General features: G+C 40.6%; 1 protein-coding gene across 11 annotated transcripts in view; it reads left to right on the top strand.

The window, feature by feature from the left end:
* EML4 (EMAP like 4) overlaps window positions 1–20,335 on the top strand; it is a 165,865-nt gene that overhangs the window by 73,493 nt on the left and 72,037 nt on the right. For 10 of the 11 annotated variants that reach the window (XM_068939708.1, XM_068939709.1, XM_068939711.1 and 7 more), the window contains exon 2: window positions 17,489–17,671. In XM_068939708.1, coding sequence (XP_068795809.1) covers window positions 17,489–17,671 — 183 coding nt within the window. Of the gene's footprint in view, window positions 1–382; window positions 414–17,488; window positions 17,672–20,335 lie in introns of those variants that run through there. The other variant, XM_068939710.1, reaches the window with a different exon arrangement.

Genomic DNA, 20,335 nt, shown 5'->3' with positions numbered 1-20,335 from the left:
TGCTGTGGGTCTGAATGTCGTTCAGTGACCCGCGGTTCACATTCAGACACTATGGCATCAGGCTAACTATGTGTCTATTGACTATTTGAGGTGAGTACAGAGATGCTGCATCTCTGTCTCCGTTCAGTCTCTTGGGCCTGAGACTCATTTAATCATTTTTAATCTCAGGAAGTGATGTTACTGAAGACATTTAATGCTTTAAAAGCTGCATTGGAATAGTATTGGCCACAGTCCTAATTTTAGAAAATTGTAAATGTTTTCTCTTAATTTGTTATCTTCTTTTCCAGAAGAGCCCTATTCCATAGTAGCTTGCTTAAAGAATTGCAATGAGCTTCCTCGGAGGAGGAGCCAAAGGCTTCTGTCTCAGAACAGGAGAGTGCTTTATCTTCCAGAAATAATGAAATCCAGCCAAGGTATGCCACAACACCTAGGGCTCCCTCTCGCCAAGGCTGCAGTAGTCCAAATACTTTAGGCTGTGTTTTAGAGAAAATCCTGTGTTTCCGCTGAACCTCCAGCAGAAGGGCAAACAGTTCCCTGCTTACATGAGCAGCAGTCACCAAGAAATAAATGCAGAAGAGTGCAAAAAAGTTTTCTGTAGTCAAGGCTGTTCATGGTTATAATTGGAGGGTTTGCATGCCTGGAAATTTGTCTGGCTTTTCCAAATGTAGTGACAGATGAAATATTACTCTCCTTGTATATGCTTCTTTGCTTTTACTTATTATGCCATACTTTTATGTAAGGAAATGATGACAGCTGCCCCTGTGAACTGGCGTGCTTTTCCACATCGGCTCAAAATCTTCAGCCAAGACCCTCCTCTTAAGGCTAGAAGTGAAATCCTGCCTCACTACAGTCTGTGAAAGTACTGTTGTTGCCTCTTGTGGAGCCGTAAATCTACCAAGGAGTTTGAGCAGTAATTTATATTTGTTTATAAAGTCTCCTTCCTTATCAGGTTACTGTAGTTTTCCTTACCTTTTTCTAATTTGACTGAGTTAAATGAAGCTTTTATGAAGTGGTTCTGTTAAGCGATTATAAACACAGCTGGATGAAGCAGTACGTACTTCCTGCTTCATGAATTAGTTAGCTGAGCCTGTGCTTAATTAAGTGAACTGTAAGCTGGATCAGCTAGTTCTGTTTCCAGGCTTCATTACATTAAACTTACGATCAAAGTGCCCGCTACTCTTCGGATACCACTGCCTTTACAGGAAACAGGCTACAAGGGAGGTGGTTCCTCCCGCGCAGCGGTGCCCGGGACGAGCTGGTGTCTCCCTGCGGAGAGCCGGGGCAGAGCTCTGCCCCAACAAGCGCGAGGTTTTTGACGCTGAAAGTCAGTGACTGTAGAGGCGTCATAAATGTGTGCCTGTGCACGGATCATTAAAAAATCTTCCGATACTGCCTCAACTAAGAAACAAAAAATATATATCCCTAGTATCTATATTGGTGAATTTTTACAGTATTGCCGTATAACGATCTGCAATATTTCAGAGTAGCAGCAACAATATGCAGGTATGAATACTATTACGGGCACCCTAAAGGTCAGCAGGGGTTTCCATCTAACACTCTAAGAAGGCTGTATTAACACAGGTTCACTGTGATATTCTGGTTTCTGTAACTAGGTAGTCTTTCAAAAAACGTTACTTTTTTGTAACGTTTCTTTTGCCTCTCCTGTTATTGTATCTATCTGACTTTTAACAGTTCTAGGAATGTGCATTAGTCATCAATAGGAGTTTGAAAGGATAAGGACGACTGCGTAGTAACTGTTAGCATTTTCTTACCATTCCCAGAAAGTAATTGCGAGCCACGCTCAAAGTGGCTGAAGTAGCAAAGTTGATGAAATATCAAAGGTACAGTTGACTAAGCAAACCTTTGTTAAAAGCTGGGCAAAAAGATTCAGACTGCAGATGCTTTCTCAGGACTGAATTTTGGTCTCAAAAGTTTGATTAATGCCCAGATTGAGAAACATGAAAAAGCATCTTTCTGAACTCTACATCACAGCCCTGCTTCACGTGGACCAGTAAATTCACAGTGAAATAAGCATCTCTGGAAACCTCCCCACAGGCTTGCTGCTTCAGCCTGCTCATTCTGCAGTGACACAGGGCAGCGCTGAGAGTGGAGCTGACTAATAAGCCCATAAAAGCTCGCTGAGCATATGCAGATCCTGCTCAGGGGAGACGGTAAGGGAAGGAATGACCGAACGTGACAGATGCTAGTCACAGTTGTTTAATGTGTGACAAGAAGATACTCTGATAATATCACAGAAACATACAGTAGATGATAGAATTTAGGTGCCAAGTCTTTGTACTTTGCTCTTTCCTTCCACTCCTTTTTTTGTTCTTCGTTCATACACATCCAAAAATGCATGACTTTCTTGGCCTGCAATGCTGTTCAGAAACATTTAAAAACATGAGAATAGCCATAGTCAGATTTATCTCTCTCTTTTGCTGGCCACATGTATAAAATGCACCAAAGGGTACTTCTCCCTTCCAGGAGAAGTTGAATATATTGGTCCTCCAGGTTTTCACATGCCGCTGCCATCTTTTACTCGTAAGTTTGGCTCAACGACTTGTGCGATGCTGCGTCTTGAGTAATAAATTTTAACGTGATGAAGGGACAAAAACCTGAGTCAGAAGTGGCTTTCACTTCAGGAGTGGCTCGTGTTCTTCCCATGCAGCCTCCAAATCAAGGCTGCGTTACGCAGCTGGTGGTGTTATGGTCCCAGTTTCTGCCTGTGGGCTGGCATGAGCTGGCAGGGCAGCCTCTGACCGGTGTCGGTAGTGTTGGGCAAAGCCGCACGCCGGCCCCAGCGGAGCAGTGAATCCCCAAGGGCAGGGGCGGTTATCCTCTTCTTCTCCGCACCCGCTCTTGGAGCACTTCCCCTAGCTCTCACAGGCATGGGCGGCGTTTGTTGTAGGTCTCCCGTGTGACATTTTTTGGTGTGCAACTTGCAAGTCACAAAGGATAGTCACACCTATTATTAAAGTATGGGCACACACACAGGTCGTGGGAGAGCAAGTGAGGCAGAAGCATACAGCATGTTGACATAGCAGATTAGTAAATGTGGATTGATAGGTCAAACAGCCTGGCTCTTACTCTTGGGTAAGAGCATGCAGTCAGTAGTTACTCCAGGGAAGCTGTGACACTATCGCGCTCTCTTCTGCTTACTCCCTGGTAGTTTGTGCATGCGACCATATGCTAGGTTGTAGCCCAAGGAAGCATGGTTAAAACATGCTGTTAAGGTGTTGCTAATTGCAAATGTACCCGTCTCGCACTCAGACTATCTCAGTTGTAATTGTTCCCTCCTAACACTAAAAGACCCAAACGGAATTTTGGAAAATAAGGTTATCGGAAAGTTTGAAAGGTGCTGGAAAAGTCTAAAGCGCTTTGTTCTTATTGATGTGTTCTGTTGAGGGAGGAGGGCAGAGAGCAGGGTACCCTTTTAATGCATGGAAAGCCCTATGGTAGTGTTATGCAGGAATAGCATACTCCTGAGTGATTGTTCTGTAAATGTAAATAGATGAATTATGGTAATTAATGCTTAATAAGTTTATATGAAATTAATAAAAAAAATGAAAATTAAGAGTCAACTAACGGAGTAAACTGGGTAAATCTGTGGTTTGAGATAATAGCTGCAGTGATTTTTCAGCTTCAGATTTTCCCCCTCCAGATATCAGACAAAGTTACAGAAATTTCTAGGATTTTAAAAAGGGAGGAGAGAATTGAATTGAAAACAATAGATACTTAAAATATATATTTCATTTTCGAGTGTATTTTTCACTTTTTTAGTAGAGTTAGTGTAAAATTACAGGTTTTCTTTATAAGTTTTCTTTCTGTGGGTTGCAGGCAGGTTTTACCTAGCATTGTTAGGGATATGTTGTAGAATATTAAATGAGATACGCTGTGTACTGAAGAGTTTTGAAGTAGGTTTCTGGTCTGTGATGGAGTAATGACCAACATGATGTGCCAGGCTGAGAGACAACTGAAAGGCTGTCCAGTTACACCAGTGCCATTCATGAGAGTTGCAAACGACAAGTACTGGTGTACACTTACTGCTCAACATCCTTGCGTTTTCTGAATTTATGTACTTTAGCGCATATGGATTCCTCATCCCGAGGAGACATCAATTGGAGTCAGTTCTTGATTAATTTGTTGATTTTTGAAAGAAAAAAGAAAGCAAGCAAGAAATACAACTTACTCATGGTTCGTTATGTTGCTACCTGTTACTTAGTCACAACCAAATTTAATCCTTGGGTACTTGGTGTGTGTGTGTGTAGTACTTGATCATTTCTAATACCAGACACATTCATGATCACTCCCGACTCTCTTGCGTTCTGTAGGGCTGTTGCCTTTGTCTAAACACCGATGCCAAAACCTTGCAGCAAGTAGTGGGGAAAGAAACCTGAGCTTTTTGCCTCGCTTTACAGGCTCCATCCATCTAAAAAATATATTACAGGTAATTTGTTTGGGAATGATACCAGATATGATGGATTTAAGTAACTATGATAGAATTGTGATCCCTCTAGTGCTTGGAAAATGTGGCCAAACATTCTGCATAGGAAATGTATGCCACTTCTTAAAGGTTTTCCTATGAAAAGGCATATGATCTTTTTCCGTGCAGGTGGATTCTGTGCACACATTCGTGAGTGTTTCATGATTTATCAATAGCAGTAGTGATGCTTCAATTTTATATAGAACTACAATAAATATATTGAAGATGAAATTCTAGAAGGCCTTAACCTAATTGTTACAGGGTCCAAAATGTTCCTTTCCGTGACAGATTTTCTCTGAGAAGCTGTAGTATCACATAACACTGTTTACCTGTCGATACATTTCCTTACAGATGAATTGATTCAGAAGCTTTCTTTTTGGCTTAACGTAGATAAAGATGAGACCTAATTTCTCCCTTTAACTGCAATTTTCCAATTTAAATGGGGATCAAAGATCACTGTGCTCTAGTTGTATAGAGAATCCTGGAATGCAGGTTCTTCTTTATCCCTGTATCTGCATGGTGCAATTATCGCTTACATTGCAGTTTGCACTTGGGGGAAAAACTCTACAAAATTTGATCCATTTTTGCTATAATTCAAGAGTAGACAAGACTTTATCTCCTTTTTTGTGGTTTTACTTACTGTGAGGGCATTTTTGCTGTGCTCAGACATAATGGTGCCAGGGTTAGCAACTGAAATACTGTCATTGAAGCTGTCTTCGTTTTTATTTATTTATGAGGAAGAATCTGAGCTACAGATTTTTAAAATATATGTGTAGTCACACACATAGAAGTCTCTCACGCTGTTCTAGATTTCTTCTTTATGAATGAAGTTAGGTTAATTTCGCTGTTACCTCATTCATAGTTTCGTTTTTTTTTTTTTTTCTCCCTTGAGCATTCACAGAAACTTGTTGGCAGCGTCCTATTAAGAAAAACAGCAGTGTTTGAGATAGCAGGTCTGCAGTCTGAGTTCTTTTTACAAAGAAGAAAGATACCTTTTTTAAATAATTAATATTTCTACAGTTGTTCAGACACTGCATGTAGCAGAATGGCAGATTGATTACTATGCAGAAAGTCTGTTATGAGACAGTAGCAGCCACAGCAGCAGTAAAAGTGTGAGTGAGCAATGCTTTCCACTCGCACCTTGTTTATAGGAGGTGCTAACTTCAGATCTTCACTGGGACTATTTAGTTGCTAACATCATAAAACAAAGGAGCTTAGCTAAAGAGCTAGTCAGCTTTTTAGTGTATTTATGCTCGATTCCCCTTTTTGAGAGTGGTTATTGGCTTACGCCAGTACAGGTATTTCTGCTTGTTGTCTGGGCTGACATGACACTTTACGTGGAAACGTTCCCATTATTTCTCAATACTTGCTATTCTGTAGAAACCGAAATGCAGATTCGGTCCCTTTAACATGCCATGAGTAACATGTTTTGAGCAAGTATCGCCTCGTGGGTTGGCTGTGTGGGAGTTGTGGAGCTTACGCGTTATCCTTGAAGCTAAGCAGGTAGCTTAGCCGTGTCTGTACTGTGACTTGTCTGTACAAAGAAGTTCTAGTTCTTTTCTATGCTAAAGAAAATTTCACTGTGGTTGGTTTGGTCCCCCTGCGGGTAAGCCTTAGCTGCGGTGTAGGTTTCCCTCTAGTACGGACACCAAAAACAATTGCAGAAACTGGGGAGGTATCTCCGTGGAGGTAAACAAAAGTGGGATTTTGTGACTGCTCCTGTTAGAAGTGTCGTTGTCCGATCCAGTTTGTGAGTAGAGAGGTTTGGTCTTGGACTTCCGAAAAACAAGGGACTTTGATTTTAAAATACAAATAGCAAAGCTTATGTCCGTGAATAGCATGCGAGATGTGGAAGTGATTTTTATGAGTGTGAAGGGGTATCCGTTAGTTACAACAGCTGATTTAACAGAGCTGGCAGAACGGGCACCTTGCGCCTGGCGCTCGTACCGGCTGGACGGGAGCGGGGCAGCTTCTGCAGCTGCCGGAGTCCAGCCAGCTGGGCTAATGCTGTTTCACCAGGCAAGCGTGGCAGTGGCTGGTCGGGCAGCTGCAGAAGGCTCTTGCTCGCATCGTGCTGTCTGCTCCGAGGTGGTTTGGGAGGACCTGTCACTGTGACTCTGTTTCTTATCATTCTGGCATTCTCCCGTTTCTGGTACATTAGCCACAGTGGGATTTCTAGCTGCAGCAGCGCTAAGCAGGCTTGGGAGTGTGTGCGGATGCATGCCATCTTTAAATTTCATCGTGTAACTAAGAAGGTAGAGCTGTAGCCATAATTCTGCTGTAGGAAGAGATTTTATGTCAGAAGACTTAATACTGCATAACAGTACTTCTTAACAAAGCTGTGGGGATTTTTGTTGTGTTTTGTTTGTTTGTTTTACAAAGAAGGAAGCCTACTTTTATCCTCAGTTTACAGGTAAGAAGAAGTAGTAGTACAGAAGGACCATGATATTTCAAGGTCACTTTAGCTTGTCAGTGAAAAAGTTGGCATTTTACTAAAAGGGCTTTGTTACTGAGAAGTGATAAAGCAGTGCCACTATGGAGTTACGAAGGAGTGGAAGGCATTTATGTACCTTAAATATCAGGAAACTAAGCTAACATAATGAGTGGATAAAATCCCTTCTCCATGGAAAGAGACTTAAGTTTAAAAATCACTGTTCCTTGTCAGTGAGGCTGGAGGCACCGCGATAGCCTCCTCTTTGTACCAGCTGCATCCTGTAATGTCGTCTGGCGCAAGTAAAATTTGTGCTAAGCGTGAAAGCCCTCGAGATCCCGTTGCCCCCGACGGAGCCGAGGGGGAACCCTTGCCCTGGAGGGGCAGGGCAGCGCGGTGGGAGCAGGAGCCGGCGTGGCCGGCGGCGGCAGAGGGGTTGGGTGGCGAGGGGACCGGGGCATCGGCGCATCCCGCCGTGCCGCCCCGGGGGGCTGCCTGGGAAGGGGGGATAAACCGGGGGACGTCTGCGTTGTCGGGCTGAGCTTTGGGCCTGAGATGATACCAGGAAAGATGGGTCTGGGCAACGTTCCCGTAAGCGTGAAGGAAGCACGGGACAAGCGAGAACAGCACGTACTGTGGGCTGTGTTTAGTGTTAGTATCAAGAGGTGAATCTCTTTAATGTGACAGTAGTGTAAGATTAATATTTTATGTGCACGCCCGTCCACCAGATATTACCGACTATACTTGTTGTGTAAGCGTACTATTACTAACTCTGTAAGATAACTTGCTATCGCCTGTAAAACACAAGCAGCCTCTGACAGCCGCGCAGCCTGCGGAGCCCAGCTTCGGGAGCGGCCGGCATGGACACAAAACATCCTGCTTCGAGAAAGGAAGTTGATAAGATAAACCAGGAAACCTTTTATTTTTCTTGACTTCGTGGAGTCTTGCATAGCTGCGTTTACGTTACAGAACGGCTTGGAAGAGCACAGAAGGAGTTCACGTAAACTTCGCTTGTGCAGTGGTTACAAATGAGATACTTATTTATGGAAGAGTCAGGGGCAGGGGGGGAAAAACCAGTAACGTGAAGCATCCAGCTTAACTAATTTCAGAAATGTGTGCCAACGCTTTTATTTTCAGCAATACTATCTAACTTAATTCCTAGATAACAGAAGCTGGAGAACTATTCCTGTGTTTGTCATGCCTTGGGATTAGTAAAATTTTGCAAATAAACACTGCATGGTACAAAGTAAATTTTATCCATGAAAGAGGAGGATACGTTCCTTTGGCTCATGTTATCTCACTTAATGACTTCACTGCTTTTATGTTCTGCTCCTGAAATTATGGCCTAGAATTGATCAAGAAGTTAGCAACTTTAAAGACTAGAAACATGGCTTTCCTCCTGGGAGAAAATGTACCAGTTAAAACCGCGCTACAAACAAAAACTCATCTGAGTTTGTTGCCCAAATAAATAATAAATATTTAACAAGTTGGAGGATTTCCATAAGTTTCAGATTAAAACTCTGTCGGTACTAGAGCATTCAGATGTTTTGCAGCAGAGGAAGCTTACTGCAGTAATGGGGAGTGTCAGACTTTCCCTAGCATTGCTGCAATCTAAAGATTGAATATTTTGCAAACTGGATTTTTTTTTTCCCACATATCATTGAAATAGAAGTTTGTCTTGGAAAAACAACAGTAGCTTATATAAAGTGGGCTTAAATGCTTAAAAAAGAAAAAGTAAATGTGCATACATTTTTCTAAGCAGGAGTTAGCATCATCACTTGACCAATGCAGTTGAAAAAATAATAAAGTGGAAGGCTGGAGTGGGCAAGGAAAGGAGTTGAGGTTGGTGGAGAGTCTCAGTTTACCTTTAGTGCTTTATCAGTGTGTTTTTTTTTTTTTCTTCTTCTTCTTCCTTTTCCATTTACAAACCTTCACACCAGCTTCCTTGTTCACCAGAGGGTACCTGTCAGGGTAAATGAGTCAGTAAAATATACCTGGAAAGCCAATGTGGTTTTCAGATAATTCATTTTTTTTATAACTGACTTCTGTGTGACGTTTACTAGACTTTGCTCTGTGTGTTGTTTTGGGTCTTGGTATTTTTGTCAGAGCCTGAATGCTGCTATTAGTCCTATTCCTTGGAGTGAGCAGATCAGTGATAATTAATGCTGCTATTCAGATTCATGGCAGTAATGAACGGTGTGTTTTTTGTTTTGTTAAGGGTGAAAAGTCAAAGATGAATGTAAAAGCCAGAACTGGGGTAACCTTTGAAGCCTGTATTTTGTCTTCTAGATCATGTATGTATTAAGATGCAGTCTTTATTTATTTGATTGTAATCTCCTCCCAACCAGGGAGTGCTCAGGAAAGATGATTCTGCCCGAAGAGCAGCTGTGCAGTATTTTGAGTTGCCTTTGTTTTCTTTGCATGGATCCCTACATGTTTTTATGGCAAGGTTTTTAAAGTCTCACTCTTCAGAGAAGCGCGTGCATTTCAACACCGACTTCTCTGCAGAACTTGTGGTAGTATCTTGGCAGTCTACAAGCATTAATTAACCTTTACGGGGCGTGGGATGATATTTGCATTTAACAGATGAGGAACGAAGTTAAAAAGAAATTAAGGTCAAAACATCTCCTAACTACCCAATTTTCTAATTAAGCAATTGCTCAATTTGAAACTCCTAGGACTGGATTGTCCAAGCGTGTGGACTGGGCAGCACTGTGCGCGTCAAAAGCCTGGCTCCCCGCTGGCTGGCGCGAGGGACACCTGGGAGCGCTCGGCGCTTTTCCCTGCCAGTGTCCAGTATTTCAGGTTCAGCAGATCCCACAGGTTCCTCCTCCCGGCTGCCCTGCGAGTTCAGAGCAGGGATGTGTTCCTGCTCTCCCTTTCCTGCTCTGGCCAGCCTAGCGTCATGCCTGCAGAAAGTGCTGGGCTTGGCCTTGGTGTTTTGAAGCCGGAGTGTGCCGAGTTTCTCCGTCGGACGGCTCGCGGGTGGTCTGATCGCTGCGCGGGGGTCTGAGAGGCCAGAGCGCCCTGAGCGGAGAGGAAACCTCTGGAGATCGAATCTCTCTTCAGCATGTGTAAACTTATTTTCTCAGAGAATTATACCTGGATCGGTTTGGGCAGCGTTTTGTGGGCGCAGTGGGGAAAGGATAGGGGAAAGAGCTCCTGGCACTTACGTTCTTAGTCTGATTTTTGGCAAAGTTGTTAACTTGCAACTTTTAAATTTGAATTTTATCATGGAAATGTCCAGGAGTGCTAATAGCACTGGCACTTCTCGCACAACTTGAAACGTTTTCGATAAAGGCTATGTTACTAATAAATGTGTGCTCAACTATTATTTTTAATGCATGCGTAATATTTAATTTATAGTACAACAGCTTACTGCAGCAGTCTCTCGGGCTCCTATGTAAGCTTCCAAGCATTTATGTTAGATAACAGGGAAAGAAGCTCGGTCTCTCTCTCTTCCTCTCTGAGAGGAAAATAAGATGGTATTAGATATTAAAAAGAGCCTGAGGTAACTGGATTGCTGCTGAGTGAGTTATGCGGGGCATCCCCAACAGGGGCCTGTAGCCATCACGAGTTCCCTCTGGGGTGCCCAGAGGTCGCTCGTCTGTTTAGCAGAAGCACCGTGTACCGTTTTAGGAGTTTTAGGCACTTCACTCTGGGCATTTCTATTCTGTTCCTCCACCCTTGACGCTGGGTGTCCCACTTACCATTAACCCAGCTGTGCAGGCTGAAGAATGGAAAGAGGAAGGTAGAAGTGATTAAAGACAAACCGTTTCAGATATCCAAGAAGATATTTATGTATTCAAGGAGACAAGTTTATGTCCCACCTCACGTTAACTCTGAGGCTGCAGTAAAGACCTTGTGTGTCTTGCTGGCGGAGAACACGTTTCCCTCTTTATGAATGTGGGAGATAAGGACATGGGCTGCTGTGTGGGGTGTTTTGCCTGCGGTTGTTTGCTTTTGGGGGTGTTTTTTTTCTTTTAATAGCGGATGATGGAAATGGTCAAGATGAGCCTTGATGGAGGCAAAATTGGTATGAAATGCTCGGTCAGGGAGAGGGTACGTGAGAAAGCCAGCGTAATTACTTAATTCTTCAGGTAATAACGTGGATGCCAGTATCGAATATGAGAAGAGTGCGTGTAAGCGGTGGTTTGGGTTTGTTTTCTTGATCTGCTACTCAAGCCTAGCATTGGCAAGTATAAAGTCTATTCTGTTTTTATTAAATTTGGTTGTCGGGTAAATAATACAGTCACTGGAAACTTCGGCAAGCTAAAGACTCATTTTGGTCAAATGCAGCATGCATGGAGCTGTATTCTGTGAATTTTATGCTGATCTATTTCTAGATTACCTGTATTAAAATAATATGAGGATCTTTACAGCAGCAGGTGCATGGGTTTATTATGGAAAAGATTTTCATAATAACTTTTGCAATTTGTGGTTATTACAAAGTTATTTTTTCAGGATGTTTTTGTATTGTCTCTTAATCGTTTTCCTTCCCCTTCCTTTTTATGTGTCGGCATAAAAAGGTGTGAAAGCTTATGTGCACAAATATGCTTAGCATGCATAAGCAAAATTACTAGTATGCCTCAGACTTTGCCTAGTTACTAGGGATGAAGTGGTAGGTCATCTTATGTGTCAGATCAACACTTTAAAATGAGATTGCCACAGAAACCCATGTGATGTGCTTGCTAGCGTACTGTTGTAGCGGCGAGCTCACAGACATGGACTCGCTTTTAATAAATCTTCAGTCCACGGATTGTAAAGATCTGTAGCAACTTTTGCATTGCAGCATATTCATATGCTATGGTCAGATCTTCTCATTGATCATCTAAAAACAAACATCTGCAGTTGTATGATGTATTTATATCATGTTTGTTTGAGAAGTCCTGAGAAGATTTTGTCCAGTATAGTTTAAATGTCTGTCTTCCTCCTTTCGAAACATGCTGCAGTGCTATGATAGGTTAAATTATTGTTTTATGGCCTGTTAATTTAAATTTTTTTAATGAGTTTTGGATTTCAGGAATGTCTACACATTTTCTAGATTGGCCAGTTTACATTTGTTACAACCATGCATAAATTCATAACATCATAAACAATATTCCTTTCAGGATTTTGCTAAGGTTTTTGGACAAAGTCTAGGTCTTCAGACTTGAGTGAGGTGTTTTTATGGCCAAGTTCTGTATCTTTCATTTATGTGGTGGATAGCACCGCTCTATTTTAATGTGAATAATAAGCTATCTTATTACATGACTTACTATTGAAGATGCGGATTATCCATTAGGATAACAAGATCAGGCAGTGCCGCCTTTTTAAACAGTTCCTGAACGGAGAATTTAAAAAGAGCATAAAAAAGCAGGAAAGGAAGTCAAAGATGCATGGGGTAATGAAGAGTAGTGAAGGCCTGAGCCTTGTATTTACGGTGAAGGAAAGCTTGCTGAGAGCTTTACACTCCGCTTTAATGCCACCAGGTCTGGCTTCTATTTCTAGGGACAGATGAGAATGTAATGTGGTTTCTGTTTGGACAAACAGGCTTTTTTAATCTTCCATGTTTGTATTGTGTGTTTTAATCTCAGTTCTTCTCATGTTCCTTCCATGACTCATATCCCTTAACAAAACTGAGGTGGTTTGTATGCATATTGGCATTTGAAAGAGATTAGGGAGCGACTGCATGCAGAAGTTTGTATAGTCTGATTCCACCTTTTTTTTTTTTTTTTTAAGGAATTCTCTCTTCCTCATCTGCAGTATGTGATTCTCTAAATTTTTGCGCCTTTCATAACCTATTGTTAAGATCAACGAGTTGCAGAAAACTGCAGAGTTTTTGTTTTGTTTAACATCACAGGATAAACAAATTTGTCAGTTATCTCTCTGGAAATATAACCCTAGGCCAGAGTCAAATTGTTCACGGGCCTTCGGAATATAAATTTCAGGGTGTGCAAATACATACCTTCCCGCACATGTGGACCCCTCACAGCTATAATGAGAAATTAATCTTTTGGGTCACTTATTTTCTGAAATTATGAACTGGATCTCTATACTGGTCCTGGGAACACAAGTAATTTCCGTTGCATTTCTGCAGTAAAAGACTTCTAACACTCTTGGGAAAACACTGAAAACTGCGTGCCTTGGCAGATAGGGGTTTAAACATATCTGTGGTTTGTGTGGCTTTATTGGATAAAATGTAGGATTTTCCACCCTGTGGTTTAAACTTCCATGTGATAGAGGTTGTAGAATTTGTTTTTCTGAAATGTTGCTTTTGTCTAAAATCAAGCTCTATATGTTTTGTCAGGGCCTGCAGGAGTTGACTCCGAGAAGTGATTAATGGATGCTCTGAGATTGTTGAGGGGCCCCAGAATAGAAGGTTTGGTCGTGAGATGCTTTTTAAATGGAGCTGGTTCAAATTTCTCTTAAGCAGTCGGTGACTAAGAGTGATGTTTTTCAAATGTTGTTATCCTCACGTGCCTACTTGGTGACATGTGAGAAGTGGAGTGATATGTGAGTTGGGAGGTTTGTTAAGTGCTATCTCTACGTGTTGGATGCCCCTGTTGAGGTTCCTGGCTAACGTCTAAGATCTGTTCAGTCTGCTGGGAGTAGTTTTATTCGTGTGACTCTTGAGGAGTACCGTGGAGCATTGAATGTCTTTATACGGCTGTTCAGTGACCGTGAAAAATGAACCCTGGTTTTTAGAGCCCTTGTTCAGGAGTTTCATGAATACTGAATACGAGCATCCTATACCTCCCTGCAGACTCAAAAAAGAGGAGGGAAACAAATTTTTTTTAATGGCAAAAGTAAAAATTAGCCTAGAGAAGTATAAGACAACAACACAGCTTATTTTGAAAGTTACAGTATCATAGTTTTAGACCTAACATGGCTTTGCTGTAAATGTAATACTGCTACTCTATCTTAAAGCATTTTTTAAGACTGAAGGACCATAGATCCACTTCATCCTTAATGTCACCAGCAGGCAGTGTGGGTGGTTCCTTTTTCCGTGATAGATCTTGTTCCAATGGCCATCTTAAAAGCACAGGTCATGGGCAGCTTGGGAAATGTGACTGGCACATCAGAAATAATCCTATTTTGTTATATTAAAAATAACCAAATGACTGAAAACTGCTACTTAAAGTGAATGAAGTGAATGAATCAAAATGAAAACAATTGCACTTAAAATGTCTTGTTCTATTCCCTAATGTCATTTTTGTCTTATAAATGACAAAAATAAATAAATCTGTCCCTGATTTGGTAACCTGAAGTGGCTCATGGAAGGGCTAGATGAGTGTTAGCTGTGCCACAAGGGAATGGCCACATGCTGATGAGCGGGAGAAGAGGGAGGAGACTGACTTTTATTTTGCGTGCCTGACTGAGCTTACATTAACACCTCTTTTGGCTGTCAAAGGGGAACAGCATGCCCTTAAAGGAGGCTTTTTCTTTGAGGGGGGGGGGGGGGAAAAAAGTTAAATTTCTCTTGAAACAGTTCTTTAGATTATAAGGATTTACCTGCGATAGAAGAAGAAATCTGGGAAAGCCAGGTATTTTGAAAACTCACCTGGCGAAAGAGAGTAGTGTGATTGTGCATCGTGCAGATTCGTTAAAATGCTCTCGGTGATTGCAGTTGTGTTTACTTTTATTCAAGGCATCTTCTTTTAAGCTAATCCCTAATTGATTTACATTTCAAGACGCTGCCAAGAAGGGCATGTTGGAGTTCAGTTGAGTGTTTGCTGTCATGGGTGAGGTAGTATTTGGGTTGGGAATCACTCGTTTTAAGTCTCTAATAGTTCCCAGTGTAATATATAATTGTCATCACTCAAAACATATGCTGCTTCTGTACAGTGATAAAGAATAATAAAATGTCTTTCCAGTGTGCAGCTGTCATCATGGAGATCTACCACGATATCCTTGAATTCCTCAGTGGTGATCTTGCTGTCTAACTTCTCCTTTTAGCTGCTGCGACTCGTGTGCCCGCTCTACAACGCAGAGAAACAGCCCGCGTGCCTTGAAGACTCTTTCCCCCCCTCTGTCCACCTCCTGCAGTCCATTGCTTTGCTATTTTTGCGTACGCTAAACAGCTCAGGCTTCTTGACTTCCTCCCCGCGCTGTGGCTTTTTGGGGCTGCAGCAGGAGACTTGGAGCGAGCGCGTTTGACGTGGCGCTCTGGTTGAGCGGAGGCAACCTCGGCGTTAGCGTGCGGCGGGGAAAAAAGCTGCCTGCGTGGGTCAGGCAGCGCTGGGCGAGTGCCCGGGCTCCTGGGCTCGCTGGGGAAAGACCCAGAGTGGAGCCTTTCCTCGTTCGGTAGTCACTGTCTGGACTGCTACCGGTGTAAGGTGAGGTGTCAGTGCGGTGGTGGTTGTATTTTGAAAATACTTGTTGCTGTTTTCTACAGTCTTCATTTCTCACAGATTTTCTGAGTTTATTTGAGGGCTAATATTGTGAGTAGGAAAGTAGGAAGTAGGAATTTTATGGTGCTTCTTGAAGTCAGTTTACCTTCTTACAGTCAAAACTCTTCTTGGTGACTGAGTTTATGTAAATTTGACTTTGTTCCTTCCTACGCTGTCTAGGTGTGTGCTTGCAGGCAACTTCCAGTAGCCCCATAAAATGGGGGAGGGAGGTTGGTTGTTTTGGAAAGCTTTTCAATAGGAGCTCCTTCCCCAGGCTGGGAAGGACCATGTGGGCTGTCCTCTCTCTGAATTTCTGAAATAGTGTTGAGAGCGCATTGACTCTGCTGGGTTGCACAGTAATTGAAATGATGTTTTGAAAAGTGACTTTTCCTGTATTTATGAGGCACAGCTATGGCTGGCTATTAAAGGCGTTTTGTTCAGAGTCTTTCTGATTTCTTGTCTCTGGATCACTGGTCTTGGTCTGATTGTATGCCCTAGTAAATCCTCGGCAGTTTATTATTATTATTAAATGCAGTATAAACTATGAAATGATATATTTCTGCTTCTTTTAACAGAATGGCAAAAAAGTCAATATGCAAAGCTATCTTCTTAAAAATGTTTATGTACCAATTTCACTTGAGAGTTGTAGGAAGTACATGTTTTATTGATGTAATTGCCACTGTTTCTTCCAGTTTAATAATTATGAATACATTTCACTAGTAAAATTATTTTGTTTCAATAATTTCTTGTAGTAATTATGCTTATCTTATGAAAGCATTATTATGATTCTTTATTTTGGTTATTTCAATTTTTGCTCCTTCTGTAGTGTGTATCAAATATTAAGGCTTTATTTATTGTAATAGTATGGAAGTAGGTGTTAAAATCCTTAATCTCTTTCACCTGTAATTCATTGGAGGGATTTGGCCCAGTGTTTTTATTTGCTTACATTTTAAGAGTGATGCCTTTGTGCGGGTATTTCAAAGCCTAAGGCTCTTAGTGAAAAACAGAGTTTTGGGATTACGCCTTTATATTAACTTTTCTTTTTTTTTTCTTGTTATTTGTTCATAATATTAGTGGGCTAAAGTTTGGGGTATATATAATCACAGTAATAATATCCAGCCGTTTACCTTTATGCGTAAATTTGCTGTTTGGGTATGTTTTGTAGACTGTAGACTCATACCTTTTATTTAAATAATAGAAGTAAATTTTCTAAACCTTTTGTAAACCCAAGATCTTGTATTAGAAGTTTCTTTGGAGTATTAGTAAGCCTAAATAAGGACAGTTAAGGAATTCAGTACCTTTTGTTTGAGTAACATTCTTTTATGAGTCTTTTTTACTGGATGGACTGTGATTTATTGGAACAGCCAAATATAAAATCTGTTATGTGTTATTTTGGCTTGGCAGAAATAATGCAAAGAACTGTCAAAGGCAAAGAATATGCAGAAGCTGTAATTTCCTTTTTACCACTGAAGAACAGATTTGGCTGGATTATGCCTTCAATACTAATCTATCTCTGTGTGGCCAAACAGATTTTTGGAACCGTTTGTAGAGTATTTATTTTCTGTTCACTTCAGGCCAAATGTTATAATGTCATATATTTTTCTGGAACGTGCAGGGTGGTGATGTGAAAATAAAAAAGAAAGAGAAGGAATCGAAGCTGAGAACTCTGATCTAGACTGCTTAAACTGAGATTGTCACTTGATGTGATTAAGTCATGGCTAGCAATACTTACATATTCAACTGTGGATTTTTTTTTTTTTATGTTACATCTTTAAAATGAAGGATCATATTTAAAATTCTTCAACAGTTACAAGAGAATATATTGTAAAATGTGACCACAGTTTTATATCTTTACAGTTAATTCGATTGGCTGTTTAAATAAACTTACTTTCAATCATTCTTCTATAGATAGAACAAGTTTTTCTTTTGCAGTATTTTAACGGAAAGCATCTTTCTTCTTATGTAGGTAGCAGGATCACACTGTTTAAGCCTTCTGTATAAGCTAATGTTTAGCAATGCTTCTGATTTGAAGCATTAATTTGATACATGAAATGTAATGTCCATTCCTTGGTTTTTTTTGAACATCTTTAGTATTCCTAAACGATGGGACAGACATGCTGTACGCTCTCTTTCTTTCTATAGCTTTTAGTTCCGAATAAAACAGCTAAATGCTTCTTTGTACTCTTATTTCCCTCCAAACAGATGACAGCATCTCAGCTGCAAGCACCTCCGATGTCCAGGACCGACTTTCAGCCCTAGAACTGAGAGTACAGCAGCAAGAAGATGAAATCACTGTGCTGAAAGCAGCACTGGCTGACGTGCTAAGGCGTCTCGCTCTCTCCGAAGACCATGTAGCTTCTGTGAGAAAATCAGCACCAAGTAAAAGTAAGCCCATATTTGGCAAATTCCTTCTTGAAGCAGAACATTACCACACAGAGTTGTATCGTTCAGAATGTTCTCCATTCGTAGCTGCTTTTCTTTCCTGTCTCCTTTGGAAAAGGAGGTATATTTTGAGGGTGTTTTTTTTTTTTTAGTTGCTTTTATGGGAGGCTTTATAGGGCATGGTTAATAGATTTATCTGAAATGTGCTTACTAATCGTGCTGTTTGCTAACATTTCTGTGTACTTGACTCTTCTGTGAAAACTTACCTTCATCTTTGTAAAAAGGTTCCTTTCTAATTTAAATGATAGAGTGCTTTCTAACTGAACTGTTTAAGCTGCCATCAAGGCTTCTGAAGCTTAAGAGAAGCTCAGAGTCTTAGTTTTGGCTTGGCCTTGACTTCACCTAGAAGTTACTCAACTGAAGATGTGTATTAGAGGCTACATTCCTCCTGCTTCTAAATAAAAAAGCAAGTTTTGTCGCCAAATAAGGAAATTTTCTGAATATGTTTTCTTTGTTCATCTGCACAGATTATTCATCACCACTAGATTTCTTGTAAGAAGTGGCCTTGTAGCCATTCAGCAGTGTATCTCTGGACTTAACGTGGCTAATTAACGTTTTCATTGTAAATTTGAAATACGTGAAATTGTTTACAAGTAAAGAAACTAGATGCTGTAGATGAATATTTCCTTTTTTTTTTTTTTTTTTTAAATGCCTTTTTTTTTTTCCCTGTTCTGGAGAGTTAGAGCTCTGAGTTGTTTGAATATACTCCAACTGCATATGTAGCAAGCTACAGGTACGTATCTTAGTAATGTTTATTAGGTCTGTGGCTGAATAAGAGGTATAATTCACAGTTAATACTTCTCCGCAATGGAGAGGGAACTATAAATGCATATAACCCCAGCAAACTGTGTAGTGCAGAATTCTCTTGGCTTGATTCCATTGCTTTGGCTGTGAAATCGTTACAACAACACGATTGTAAAACTGACCTGATGCCGTGGCAAGGCATAGCTTCTGTTTGGGTGGCTACATTAGACACGTTGGAAATACAAGAGCTATAAAATGCTGAAAGTTTGAATTATTTTAGACATGGTAGAGAGATCAAATTGTTGTAATTGCTTTTGCATTCTCTCTGACAGATGGGAGGAAGTGATGATGCTTAATTGGCATGGGCTCTGAATTCTGCCATTCTCTTATTTGCTAAATGGCAGACAGTTGTCAACCATGCTTAGAAATGCAGCTTTTCTCTACCTAATACGCATCTCCTGTCTCAGCAAGATTCAGACTTCTTTTGACAAAGCCTATAAACAGGTATTCAAGTATTTCCCCTAACAAGTATTTCAACTAAATCAGTTCAGTCATTTTAAATCAGTTATGCTGTCCATAATGACACAAGGAGAATGTTTTAAGTGCAAAACTGGAAAAAATATATGCAACTTAGAATTTTAGTCTTCACGTTTACATGCAGAGGAGCTAGACTATGCGCAAACGTGGCTAAATACTTTTGGCTTGGAGCTGCCTAATATCCAGCAAACTCAATGCACAGGTAGAGCAAACTTTGTGTTCTGCAGAATGCCTTATGGACATGCCCTTACATTGGAGTCTGTGGGTCTTTGGGCCGTACAGAATTCTCCAGGTGAATTTGTTCAACGAACAAGAAATTACTTATTTCTTGTGGGGAGAGGGGGGAAGTCGAAATCTCTTCAGCTTTGAGTTATTGCATCTCCACCCAATTAGTGATAACTGCAACATGTAATTCTGAGGAAAGAGTTTGGTGGAGAGGGGAAAAGGTGTGCACATGGCTATTACATGAACAAAAATGAATTATGACTAATTGATGTTATATTTAATTTATGGAGGAAGCGTCCACTTTATCTTCAGTCACGTAATACCACAAGGCAAGACATTAGCCTCACTGTTTACCATGAGCTCAGCTGCATTTAGATGGTATAAAAATAACACAAAATCACATACAGTCACTGGAATTTTGTACAGATCTAAAGTTAGGCTTTAAGAATGAGCTTGAGATTTGTATCATTTTAAACTTAAAAAAAAAAAAAAATTTGAATTAGTGCTTCAAAACAAGATCATACACATTTCTTCCAATACCACAGGTGGTTCTTTTACTTTCTATGTTTTAAATTCATTCACTAGATAAAGAACTCCTGAAACACTTTTAACAAAGAGAAATGTATTATTTTAGGGATTGGCAGAAGATCTGAATTGTCACATGGAAATAATATTCAGGGAAGTCATTGTTAATTTTTCTTTCAGGTATTGTAAATGTACGTAACAGGCTCTTTAATTAGTCAAATCATGGTTGCTACAAAGGTTATTGTACTCTTCTAAAACTCTTTTTGGTGTTAGTGCTCCTATCGAGAGTTTAGATTTCTGCACTGTGACAATTAGTGTAGTTTCATGACAAATATAGGTAGCCTTTTGTTTAAAAATGCAGAGTTTTTGATTCAGGAAAGTGTTTCTCCTTGCAACAGTGCTTAAATATGTCATAAGCTCTCATAAGTAGTGAGCAACAAGAATAGATGTGGATATATTTCTGAATATATTCAGAGAGAAGTGGTTAATTTGAAGTATGGAAAGACAATGAGAGAAATACTTGTGAAGTACTTCTGAATTGTAGTACTGGCAAAAGCCATCTTGAACATTTCCAGC

Source organism: Struthio camelus, chromosome 3, assembly GCF_040807025.1.
Source record: "Struthio camelus isolate bStrCam1 chromosome 3, bStrCam1.hap1, whole genome shotgun sequence".
Taxonomy (NCBI): domain Eukaryota; kingdom Metazoa; phylum Chordata; class Aves; order Struthioniformes; family Struthionidae; genus Struthio; species Struthio camelus.
The sequence above is the reverse complement of the archived record's forward strand: the minus strand, read 5'-3'. Positions and strand labels throughout refer to the sequence as shown.